The 13,150-nt window shown below is 39.9% G+C and overlaps 1 protein-coding gene across 2 annotated transcripts in view; it reads left to right on the top strand.

Moving 5' to 3' along the window:
* The window catches only part of LOC107381856 (CUB and sushi domain-containing protein 1), a 668,617-nt gene that overhangs the window by 575,660 nt on the left and 79,807 nt on the right, over nt 1–13,150 (top strand). For both annotated transcript variants that reach the window (XM_015953775.3, XM_015953774.3), the window contains exons 40-44: nt 7,567–7,685; nt 8,787–8,856; nt 9,304–9,420; nt 9,857–10,066; nt 12,406–12,594. In XM_015953775.3, the coding sequence (XP_015809261.3) occupies nt 7,567–7,685; nt 8,787–8,856; nt 9,304–9,420; nt 9,857–10,066; nt 12,406–12,594 (705 nt within the window). The remainder of the gene's footprint in view (nt 1–7,566; nt 7,686–8,786; nt 8,857–9,303; nt 9,421–9,856; nt 10,067–12,405; nt 12,595–13,150) is intronic.

Genomic DNA, 13,150 nt, shown 5'->3' with positions numbered 1-13,150 from the left:
AACTTCAACATCAAAATAACAAAGAGTCAGTGACCTGAACTGATACTGCCCGAGAGCACACACGCATGCAGCACACACACTGACCGCTCACCTAGAGGGACACAACTACAACCGTGTGTGTGTGTGTGTGTCTCAGCTTTGTACAGGAATCCAACAAAAAATTAAGGATGCACACACAAACAAACATGCAGACAAGTAGAGGTATAGACCCGGATATTAACGTCATGCATTCACACACCAGTCAGGGCATGGCTGTGCTTTTCAGTACTTTGCACTTGTTTTATCTTAAGATCATTTCTAGATCAATGAACACGTCCCCTTTCGTGAGGACGTGTGAGAGTTTTAGTTCGTATGAACGAGTGTTTTCTTTGTGTGCACATTTTGAGGCGGGTGCACACGTTTGTGCTTCCAATGTCTGTATTTTCGTCAGCGTCGTGCGCGCTGACATAACATCACGAGGATTGCATCCAGGAAGACAGTTTATATTTTTATCTGTGTTTCTGCTTCAGTGCACTTTTGAACGCAGTTATTCAGAGCTTTTCAACGTGGCTATTCTGTTTTTTTTTTAGCAGAGCTACACTTGAGTTGTTTTTTCTTAATTTTACGCAGCTACTTTTTGCACCATTTTGTAGATTTAATAGCTATGCTCGAATTATGGTTCATAGAAACATTTGCAAATGTTTTAATTTATAGAATAATGGTTAATGCTTTGTGTCGTTACATTAAAAGAAAGGACGGAAAAATATGAATACAAAGTATTATGAACTTATGTGGTTGTGGTAATTATTGATTTTTATCATTATTTTGACATTAACTTGAAAAGATGACATTTTTCTATAAAACTACACTCAACCTTCTCTAAGTCTGTGCAAGTATGTTCTGTGTTTAAAGACCTTGTTTAAATACCCTGCTTTGAGATATAAAAAAAGCACAAAATAGCATTCTAATCATTTATTAGAATGAATAAAATAAATTGGTTGGTTTGGTTTGTTGGATATTTAGTTAAGGCTTACTGGATTTCACTGACAAAAACAGATACCGTAACTATAATTAATTTTTTCATCAAAAGCAGGCCTTTATATCTATTTCTAACTATTAGAACACTGCTGTATTTTTGTAGAATACACTTCTCTACAGTTTCATGTAATTCTGTGATTTTTGTACGTAAATTAACTTTATTTCTATATAAGATATCTTTTTAAATGCTGCTGCTGTGTGTGTGTGTGTGTGTGTGTGTGTGTGTGTGTGTGTGTGTGTGTGTGTGTGTGTGTGTGTGTGTGTGTGTGTGTGTGTGTGTGTGTTTAGAAACCTTAGAACTGGAGAGAAAAATGGTTAAAACTTGCTTTTTATTTTGTGTTGCTTCCATGTTTTTGGAGTCAAACCTAAAAGAGCCACTGCGAAGGCATCAACGACCCTCATGTGGCCCCAGAGCTGCAAGCTGCAGACCGTTAAAGTACAACAATGAAAATACGGCTATGTTTAAACATGTTTAAATAAATAAATTAATAAATTTAAACTCAAACTGGAAATAAAACAAAAGAGGTCCTTTGCCCTTTTGCAGACTTCAGTATCAAAAGTTGTTTCTGGTTAAAGATATCATTCCTGTTTTATTTTTAATGCATCCCTGATGAAAGTTTGATTAAAGACATATGTTGGTGTTTTCATATCACCAGTTGGCATTTGAAGATGTGTGAGCGGGAAAAAAAAACCTGAATATTTAATTTTTTGTTTCACTCCAGTAACACTGAATTCAACCGCAGATCTAACTACAAACAAAACTGTTTTTCATATAATTTTTTAAATGTTTTTTTTAATTGTTAGTAACATCAAAAGGCATCTCCAGGTGAAACACACCCAAAAAACAAAACAACAACAACAAAAAAATTATAAAGTGGCACACACTGAACAAAATATAAGTGAGGCCGGTTGGATACTGCCAATTTCTCTGAAACACCTTTGGAGATGGCTTATAGTAGGGAAATGAACATTCGTGTCACAGGAAACAGCTCTGGTGGACATTCCTGCAGTCAGCATGCTAATTACACGCTACCTCAGAGGTTGCAACATCTGTGGCATTGTGCTGTTTCATCAAACTGCACATGTCAGGGTGGTCTTTTATTGTGGGCAGTCTAAGGCACACCTGTACATTATCCATGCTGTCTAATCAGCCTCCTGATATGCCACACCTGTGAGGTGGGATGGATTTTCTTGGTAAAGGAAAAGTGCTCACTAACACACATGTAGACAGATTTCAGAACATTATTTGAGAGTCGTGGGTGTATTGTTTATGTAGGAAAAGTTTCAGATGTTTGAGTTCAGTTCATGAAAAATGGGAGCTAAAACAAGTGTTGCATTTATATTTTTGTTCAGTGTAAGAAAAGGAATGGTCTATTCCTGTTTTTCGGTCTAAATATTATAATTTTTTGTTCATTACAATCATAAGAAATTATGAAATGGCACATAATTAAAAGAAAATTTGCATTGTTAGTAAATCAGATCTCGACTATGATTCAAATTCAATTCAAATTCAATTCAATTCAAATTCAAAAATACTTTATTAATCCCAGAAGGAAATTGATTCCTGTAGTAGCTCAGAATAATAATAATTATAATAATCAAGTCATCAAAGAGTTATTGTATATTACAATGGCTGTTGGCAGGAAGGATCTCCAGTAGCGGTCAGTGTTGCAGTGAAACTGAAGAAGCCTCTTACTGAAGACACTCTTCCGTTGTCGGACAGTCTTGTGAAGAGAATGCTCAGGGTTGTCCATAATTTTCGTGATTCTCTGGAGAATCCGTCTTTGCATTATCTCCTCCAGTGGTTCCACAGTTGTCCCCAGAACACAACTAGCCTTTTTTATTAGGCTGTTGAGCCTTTTCAGGTCCCTGTTTCTGATGCTACTACCCCAACAGACGATGGCTGAAGAGATTACACTCTCAACAACAGACTTGTAAAAGATGTGCAGCATCTTGCTACAGACACTGAAGGACCTAAGCGTCCTCAAGAAGTGCAGTCTGCTGTGTCCCTTCTTGTAAATGGCTTCGCTGTTCTTTCTCCAGTCCAGTCTGTTGTCCAGGTGAACTCCAAGGTATTTGTGTTCCTCAGCCACCCTTCTTCTCCCATGATGGAAACAATGTTTAACTCCACCCTGTTTCTTCTGAAGTCTAAAATCATCTCCTTTGTTTTGTTCATGTTCATGGTCAGATGAATGTTTCCACACCTTGCCACAAAGTGCTCCACTAGCTCTCTGTACTCAGCTTCCTGTCCATCTCTGATACACCCGACAACTGAAGAGTCATCTGAGTATTTCTGTAGATGACAGGTCTCTGATTTGTACTGGAAGTCTGAGGTGTACAGGGTGAAAAGGAATGGTGAGAGTACAGTCCCCTGTGGTGCTCCAATGTTACTGATAGCCTGGTTTGATGTGCAGTTCTTCAGCCCCTGTGGTCTGTTTGTCAGGTAGTCTTTAATCCAGGCGATAGTTGAGGCCCCCACCTGTGTCTTCTGGAGTTTCTGGCAAAGTACATCAGGCTGAATTGTGTTAAATCCACTGGAGAAATCAAAGAACATGACTCTCACAGTGCTGCCTGCTTGGTCCAGATGACAGTGGGTTGGTTGAAGCAGCTGGGTGATGGCATCTTCAACTCTAACTCCATGGCGAAAAGCAAACTGCAGCGGGTCCTGATATGTCCTAGTTTGTTTATTCAGGTGGACCAACAGAAGTCTCTTCTGGACCTTCATGATGTGGGATTTGAGGGCAACTGGTCTGTAGTCATCATTGACTGATGGGCGAGTTTTCTTTGGAACTGGAACAAGTCAGGATGTCTTCCACATGCCTGGAACCTTCTCCTGGGCCAGGCTGAGGTTGAAGAGGTTCTGCAGAATCCCACAGAGCTGCTCTGCACATGCCTTCAGAACTCTGGGGCTGACACCATCTGGACCTGCAGCTTTGTTCCTATTCAGTCTCTCCAGCTGCCTCTTCACCTGACTTCTAGAGACAGATAGGTGGGAGGGGGAGGTAAATGGGGCAGCAGCATCTCCTGACTTGGTTGAAGACAGATTTATAGAACCAGAAGAGTCCATGACTGTGGTAGAGGACAAAAGAGCTGGCGTGTGACAGGAAAATTTTGGATCAGAGGAGAATGGGATGTCTGATCGGCTGGGGACAGGCAAGGAGGATGCTGGGTTTGTTCCTGAACCGAACCTATCGAAGAACTTGTTCAGTTCATTGGCTGTGTCCAGGCTGCCATCTGTGCAATCCTTCCTCTGCTTGAAGTCTGTGATCTTCTTCATCCCTGACCAGAGATCTCTGATATTGTTCCTCTGTAGTTTGTTCTCCAGCTTCTTCCTGTATGCCTCCTTGCTGTCTGATCTTGATCTTCAGTTGCTTCTGTATACTCCTCAATAATTCCCTCTCTCCCTCCTTGAAGGCTCTTTTTTTCTCATTTAGCAGATTATTCAGTTCACTGGTGATCCAGGGTTTGTTATTAGCGAAGCATCTCACTGTTCTGGTGGGTATGATGTTGTCCACACAGAAGTTTATATAGTCAGTGACACATTCAGTCATGGCATTGATGTCCTCTTCATATCCTGGGCAGAGAGTCATCCAGTCTGTGGTCTCAAAACAACCCTGCAGGGCTTCTTCAGCTTCCTGTGACTATATTCTCACAGTTATTCTTGTCACAGGTTGCCTCTGAACAAGTGGTTTGTATTCTGAGCAGAGGAAAGCAGGATTGTGATCTGATTGTCCCAGAGGAGGTCTTGTTTTGGACATGTATGCATTATTTACATTTGCATAACACAAATCCAATGTCTTGTTTTCTCTGGTGAAGAAGCTGACAAACTGTTGAACTGTTGGAAGTGTAGCAGAGAGCGAGGCATGATTAAATCACCAGATATAGCCACAAATGCACTGGGGTGCTGGGTTTGTAGCATAGCGACAACGGAACTGATGGCATCACATGCACTTTCAGCAATGGTTGAAGATGGAATATAAACGGTTGCCAAGACAACACTGGTGAACTCTCTTGGCAAATAATATGGGTGACAACTTATTGCCAAGAGTTCAACATCTGGGCTGCAGAGATGACATTTCACTGAAACATGACCTGGATGGCACCATCTGTTGTTGACAAGCACTGCCACTCCACCTCCTTTCCTTTTTCCGCTCCTCTTCAGATCTCTGTCTGCTCGTAGAGTCAGGAATCCTGGCAGAGAGTCGCTGGAATCCGGGATATGGTCCTGCAGCCAGATCTCAGTGAAACACATAACACTGCACTACCGATCCTCTGGCTGAGTCCTTGAAAGGGCTTGACGTTCATCCATCTTGTTTGCCAGTGATCTCACATTGCCCATTATGATCAGTGGAAGAGATGGTTTGAATTTCATCTTTCTTTGTCTCACAGAAAACTCACTTTTTGAATTATTGTGCTGCCAAGTGGGGCTCTACAACCTCGTTGTGTCTAAAATAAAATTCAAAACACATTTACCTAGAACCACCTCTCACCTCTCCAGGCTGGAGGAGCTGCAGCTCTACTCACAGCCCCTCCTGGATATCAGAGTTTCTCAGGTTGTAGCAGCCTGAACGAGAGATGAGTGGACGTGGCCAGTGGCAGCTTGTTTTCTTAAAGTGACAAAGCACTAAAATTGCTCATTCTGAAAATACCAAGATTAAAACTGTTGAGGTCACTTATTGAGAGTGAATTTGTGCAAAGCACTTCATAAAAATGTTTTTTATAGACCATAGGATTGTTATATATATTTTAAATCATGATATGTCAACTATAAAAAGATAATTGTTTTGGGAATTGGTCACACTTGTGACTATCGGTTGCTTTTGTTTACTTTTTTAGAGGACAAAAATATGTCAAAGTGTGTAGACTTGTGGGTGAAGAAAAGGTTTCTTAAGTAAAAGTTTAAGTACAGTAACCTTAACATATAGGACTGATCAAATATATAATGGTGTTAATTAGAAGGAAACCCCTCTTTAAAAGCCTGGTTCGTATAGATCTTTGTTCTCTATCTTGGGCTGAAAAAAAATCCCCTCTACAGATTGGAAAAACCTGTGAATGAATCTGCCAATGATGCTCTCATTGCTTTAAGCTGACTAAAGGGGCTTTTTTCTAAAGTGCTACGTCTCTCCCTCTCTCTCCTGGCTGTCTTCACATGAGCTGAAACAGAAGTGCAGTAAATCCAGTCAGTTAGGCTTTAACGCTGACAATGTCTAGTTGTAGTCTAGTGGCCCTACCGGGCTGCTTTGTGGAACTGTCTGCAGTTTACAGAGGATAACTGCTCTCTAATAGTCAGGGAAGAAACAAGCCATGTGTTAGCACACAGAGAGAGAAAGACAACCAGCCAAACAGAATTGTTTCATTGATCAGTTGTCATGACAGCTCGCTGATGCTCTGCCTAATAATACTCTTCATGTGTTTGTGCGTGTAAAGCCTCATACAGCTCTCCATCTGAAAAAATAAAGACCCCCTCGTTGTCCCTCAGCAAACACACACTCATGTTAAAGTCACTCATGCGTGCACACACGTTCAGGTACTGTAGGCCACCTGGATGTGTGAGCCATGGCCCGTTTGTGTGCACGAGCACAGTGGGATCACAGCGCTTTGCTGGTAGGAGAGTAGATAATGAACCAACATGACCACGCACACACATACACACACACACATACACACACATACACACACACACACACTCCTCTGTTTTCTCTTCCTTCACTCTCTTTCCTTCTTCCACCAATGTGTTGCCATGGCAACTGCTCTTGGGCAGTCTCCTGCGGATGTTTCCACACACACACACACACACACACACACACACACACACACACACACACACACACACACACACACACACACACACACACACACACACACTGATATTATTTGATAAAGGGTCTGCTTCAGTCAGAACTTATTAAGAGTGTGTTTAACCTTTACTGTGTTGGGAATATGCAAAGTCACTGTCATCTTCAAATACTTTCATGGTTTCTCTTTTTTTTCAAACTCTTTATTTTTCAAACTTAAGAGCAGTTGTTAGCTCCAAATATGAAAACATAACTTGTGAGTTAATGTCAATAAAATGATTTATTTATCTTGATAACAGAGTCCAGCATTTTCTCAGTAATGGTTTCAAAAGTGTCAATCCACTTGGAGATACCGCTTACCTTTGTGACATAAATGATGATTATGAAGTGATATGAAATTACATATGTTCTGTGGACAAATGTTGCAATAAATTCATTTAAAATCTAGAGAAAATTGTTACATTTTGGAAAGAAAATGCATGTTTTTATTTTTCTTAACTTGAGAAAACAGAATAGTTAAATTTGTTTCTAATATCATAGACACTCTTTGAAAAGAAAATATTTTATTGAAGATTACAAATGCAAGTCTAAGTTGAGTTGAATAATTGATAATCCAATAGTTATTACTACTAGCTAAGGATAAAGGGAAATAAAGTTAACAAGTTATGGTACAAAAATGAATTAATATTGTTTTTACTTTCATCTATTTGTATGTTCTACAACTTTCTAAATGATGTTTCTCCTACTCTTGCAGCGGTTGGCCTAACCACTTGTCCAGAACCAATGATCCCAGCCAATGGCATTAAAGCAGGTGACAGATATATGGTCAATGAGGTGGTGGCCTTCAGCTGTGAAGATGGGTATGCTTTGCAGGTAATAATAATGATAATGATTACCATTTTGTTAACATTTGAAATTATATTTATCAATTTCAAGCTAGTTTCTTTAAAGAGATCAAACAAACAAATTAAAGGTACAATATGTAAGACATTTACAGTGAAATACTCACAAAAGAGACTAATGTCCCAACCATGTTGGAAGTAAGGTTACGTTTCAACAGATCCCCTTCTCCGCCAATTAGGTGGTTGTCAGTTTTTCTCCTTTTAAAAAAGCTCAATAAGGATGAAGTCTTTTTTTACGTATCTCTAAGCCCACAATGCATTTATAATTCAATACTGGCTGGCAAAATGCAGCAGCATTTCGAAAAGATCATGAGCCATTAACAGGAGCGACCCTGAAGTTATTACTTGTACCCCTAAGGCATCTTTTTGCTTTCCTGTAATATCTGGTAAAGAAGACTATAGAGGCTAACGTTTAGCTAAAAATGCTAACGTTGAATTAGGAGTATATAGTGAGTGCTAAAAAATTCTCAAGCTACTTTTTCAATCACCAACATCTGGATATCTATTTATCAACTTACTGCTTGACTCGTCTTCACTCGTCATCTTAAATCTTCTGACTCTGATCCGTAGCTGGCAACAGCCATGGAACGCACAGAACAGTAGAGAGAAACTCGTTAGTTTTGTTTTTGAAAATGGGCTGCAGTACCCGAATCTGACCACAGGGTGTCATACTTACTTAGTTCTTTATATATATATATATATATATATATGCCCTGCGATGGATTGGCTCTCTGTCCAGGGTGTACCCCGCCTACTTGCCCGTTGACTGCTGGAGATAGCCCCCCCCCCCCCCCCCCCCCCCCCCCCCCGCGACCCTGCGTGGGCAAAGCAGGTTCAGAAGTTGGATGGATATATATATATATATATATATATATATATATATATATATAAATAACCTATGCATACCCAACATATTTTGTCTGTTAAGATGCAAAAAATAATAATTTCCAATATCTGCTTATTATTTGCTATTCAAAAGAGAATTCAACTGTGCAGTAATGGTGAAAAGATGAAAAGATCCCTAACTGTGTTTTTATTTCAAACATTTAAGATGCTATTTGATTTTTTCCAGGGTCACTCCCACATCTCCTGCATGCCTGGGACTGTGCGTCGCTGGAACTACCCACCGCCTCTATGCATCGGTAACGTTCATATTTTCAGCTTCTCGTTTATCGGGAGCGTGACTGAAATGTTTAGTTAAATCAAAGACTTAAAAACTTTGTCTTTTGATCAAAGCTTTAGAATGGGCCAATGGAAAGGTTATTTTATTTCTAAAAAAAATGTCATTTGGTTCTTTTTTTCCCTGTGATGCACCAGACATCTTAAAATGTCCTCTGGCTGTAAACAGCATCAGCATTTGCACCTTAGCCAAATCTTCCCAACATTAACAGCAGTATTGAGAGGCCTCAGTCCCATTGATCTTTAGATTTAGAAATAAATATTCCAGTTTTTTGTTAAACTCGGATATGAACTATAGGCTAAAATCTATCTTTAGTTGTTAGTAAATTGTTAGTCATTCATAATAAAATCTGTCCAAAGGTTAAGTGATTTTTTTGTTATTTAAAAAAAAACTTCTGTGAATTTTTCAGCCCGATGTGGAGGAATTCTGTCTGAGATGAGCGGTGTCATCCTTAGTCCAGGTTTCCCTGGCAACTACCCTGGCAACCTGGACTGCACCTGGCAAATCACCCTGCCAGCTGGATATGGTAAACATTTTATTATGGGATACAGCAGAATTTCTAAATAAGAGTCATGACTCCAAGTGCATATTTTGGGAAAAAATGACTTTTTATAGTATTTTTTTTCATCTGCAGCAAACTCCCCATATCTTAGCTGACACACAGTGTCTGCTTTAAAGTCTCATAATGAGAAATTATTAAATTTAGACATGTTCTGTATCATTCCAAAGACTTGGCAGTTTCCTTAATTAACACTCTTTTACAATGTGCTCTATAAAAACTGTTTCCTCATGGTCTGCTCATTGATGTAAGTTATGCAAATGTAATAAACAAAATATTAAATGAAAATCCCAAAATCTAATAACATGTTTGATTATTTAATTGGTTTCATACCTTCACAGTGGGTGTGGTGTTTGTGTTGCATGAACACAGAAATGATTCATCTTTACTGTTTGTATTCTAGGAGCTCATATTCAATTCCAGAACTTCTCTTCAGAGGATAACCATGACTTTCTAGAGGTCAGGGCTGGGCCACAGCACAGCTCTGCTCTCATTGGTCAGTTTAGTGGCTCACAGATTCCACCTGCCTTGATGAGCACCACCCACCTGACAATCATCCACTTCTACAGCGACCACTCAGAGAACAGGCCAGGCTTCAAACTGACCTATCAAGGTACGCGTTTATCTGATCTTGTATTTATTATTTTGGCTTCTCATTTAATTGCTCTAAAAAGCTTTCAATAACCGCTTAAATTTCAATGTAAGCCTGTGTTTTTCTGGGTTGAGGGGACACTGTAGTCACCCAAATGATTAGGAGCTGGTCTCTCCTCAGAGGCTCAGACTAAATTAACATCTCCTACCTTGTGGCTAACTTACAAAGCCCTATCAACTCCAACAGTGAATTATGAGATGAAAAAAAAAACACATTGCTGTGAGGCTTTGAGCTTTGAACCATGAATTAGTCACATTAAAGACTTTAGAAAACCTTATGGCTTTTTCTCTCATCATTAAAATAGATGGATTGCCAGTAAGCCCATGTGAGAGAATGACATCTTGTCCAGGAGGCTTTACTTCCCCCCCAAAGTGTTTCACTTCAAAGACACAAAATATGTGCTGTGGGTCTCTATGCCAGCATAAGTAGAACAAGGCTTCCTTACTTGCACAAAAAAAATAACCCACATTTATACAGCCTAATGTTTCTATTTTATTTGTTTTTTAATGGCAAATTGCTGAACACGGCACCACCTGTGACCCTCCTCTCACTTTTCTGCATTTCGGAGGTGCCAACACGCTTCCTTTAGATTATTAGACACCCAGTGGCAGCTAACTGCAATGAACCACATAAGAGTTTCTTGGCAGGAGGATGCGGTGCACACCGAGGCTCATGATTCCACCTCCAGCCTGGGTGTATACTTTCATCCCTGCACTGCTCTGCAGCACATGCAATTTCAGTTTTGTGTATAAGGCTAGCAGATTTGCTGCTCAGAAAACTGAGGTAGCTGTGCACACACCCATATGACCTGAGCTGGGATAAGTGCTCACGCCAAAATATTACTGTTAATACACTGAGAAAAGTACTCACAAACCAACATTTGTCGCCAAGCGCGGCTCATATAAGCTTAAGTGAGTTCTGACTCTAGTTTCAGGCTTTGGCACTCTGACACTGCAGAGCCTCTAAGTATGCCTTTCTGCACAGAAATGTTGAAGCTTCTTCCTCAAATTAGTTGGAGCCAAACTCTTGGCTGTAGTTTCACAACTGTTGGTTTATCTGCTACTGTGAGCACTTCTGGCCTACATACATCTCAACTTTCTCTCTCGGTTCCTTTTATTTCTGTACCTTCTGGTATCCACTGATATTTTAAATCAGCTCTCTTCCACTTCAGTTTTATCTGCATAACATCTATTTAGCTAAAGGAATAAATAAGAAATCAGGTTCTGCACATCCCACAGGATCCCACTGGTCTTAAGAAGTCTTACTCATAGTTTGCAGACCTACAAGTGTTTCTTCACGCATTCTGAACCTTAAACATGTCAAAATCAGCTCCTTAGATGCTGCCAGTACCAACATATATTTTCAGTGATTCACCTATGCTCTGTGGCTGCTGCAGACTCGGTTTGTATTGACCTTGTGCTGGGCTCCTTTCAAATGCTGTTACTGTTTTTTTTATGTTGTCTTTACTAGCAAAGCTCCCAGGTTCAGGCACCTTGTTTCACTGTGAAAGAGGCATTAAATGGAGAGGTTTGACTCACCATGACTCTCGTCCCAAGTGAGATGTGCCCTTAATAGACCTGTTGGGCTGACATTTCCTTGAGCAAATGCTGGCTGTTACGTTTTACCCTCTTCTTCAGGGAGGGGAAAACAGGAATGCAAGAAGGAACTTGTGTAAAGAAAAATGGTTTATTAAAACATTAGAAAATAACACAAAATCATGGGCTGGAAATCCTAACAGCAATAAAACTAACACATCCCAGCAACCTCTACTTCTATATAGTATAACATTAAGACAATCAGAATCAGAATCAGAATCAGAAAAGGTTTATTGCCATTGTTAGTGAACAAACGATTCACAAACTAGGAACTTGCTTCGGTACTAACGTGCTACATATGACATGAATAATATAATTAAAAATAGAATAAAGTAGAATAAAGTAGAATAAAATATAATAAACTAGCATAAAACTTTGCTATAAAAAATGGCAGGTAAAGGTAATATGGCCGATAACGTAACGTTATGTCAAGTACCGAAGACGAGCACTTATAATGGGAACACGAGCACAATATAAACCAAGAGGCTAAAGCTCAGTTCTTTTAACTGGCAGCAACAAAAGCACAAAAAAATAAACTAAGAGGAACAGACCTAAGTGTCCAGCAGGATGTTACAAAAGAAAGGGGGATGTTGGATGGTTTAACTAAAGGACACACTTTATTGCTGTAGAACATTGCTTGCATTCTGATTTTTAAAATCGTCTCTTTTTCCCACTTTGTCATTTCTCTTATCTCATTGCTGTTAGCTTATCAGCTGCAAAACTGCCAAGACCCTGCTCCTTTTCCCAATGGTGACATAATCAGAAGTGAATACAGTGCTGGCCAGTCAGTAACTTTTCAATGCTACGCTGGTTACGTGTTGGTCGGACACACTGTGCTGACATGTCTACATGGAACAAATCGGAAGTGGAATCACCCATTTCCCCGCTGTGAGGGTAGGTACAACTCATAGCATTGTCATACCTAATTTTTGGATGTAAAGCAGAAATCTGGAGTTTTTTTTTTGAAGGACACCATCTAGAGGCGAAATAATGTATCGCACTTTAAGCCCCTCTCCCTACTTCTGTGATTAGGGCTGAACACAATGCTTCTCGTGCACCTCTAGAGCTAAACTCATAGTTTCACACATCTTATTCTCCTGTTCTGCTGTTTACTATAAAAATATGCTTTAATGACTTACCTTTCCATAATAAATGTTGCCAGCTCTGCATCAAGCAAGGTATTTCCGCAATGGTTCATGTACATTCTGTGATTGTATGTAAGTGAATGTCTAACTCCTACTTCACACTGGCAGCATCAGCGCCATGGAACGGTTTACTGGTGAGCGTCACTGTGCACCGGTACACACTGGCAGAATCTCAGTCGTGGAGCGGCTTCTCTGCTGTGCTTCTCACTGGACTCGCGAGATCATAAAGTCCCCCGAGACTTCAAAGTCCACGGACTGTTTATGCCATCTGCCATTAAACCCAAAAGATGGAAATTCAGTTTTAA

This window comes from Nothobranchius furzeri, chromosome 9, assembly GCF_043380555.1.
Source record: "Nothobranchius furzeri strain GRZ-AD chromosome 9, NfurGRZ-RIMD1, whole genome shotgun sequence".
NCBI classification, from domain to species: Eukaryota; Metazoa; Chordata; class Actinopteri; order Cyprinodontiformes; family Nothobranchiidae; genus Nothobranchius; species Nothobranchius furzeri.
The sequence above is the reverse complement of the archived record's forward strand: the minus strand, read 5'-3'. Positions and strand labels throughout refer to the sequence as shown.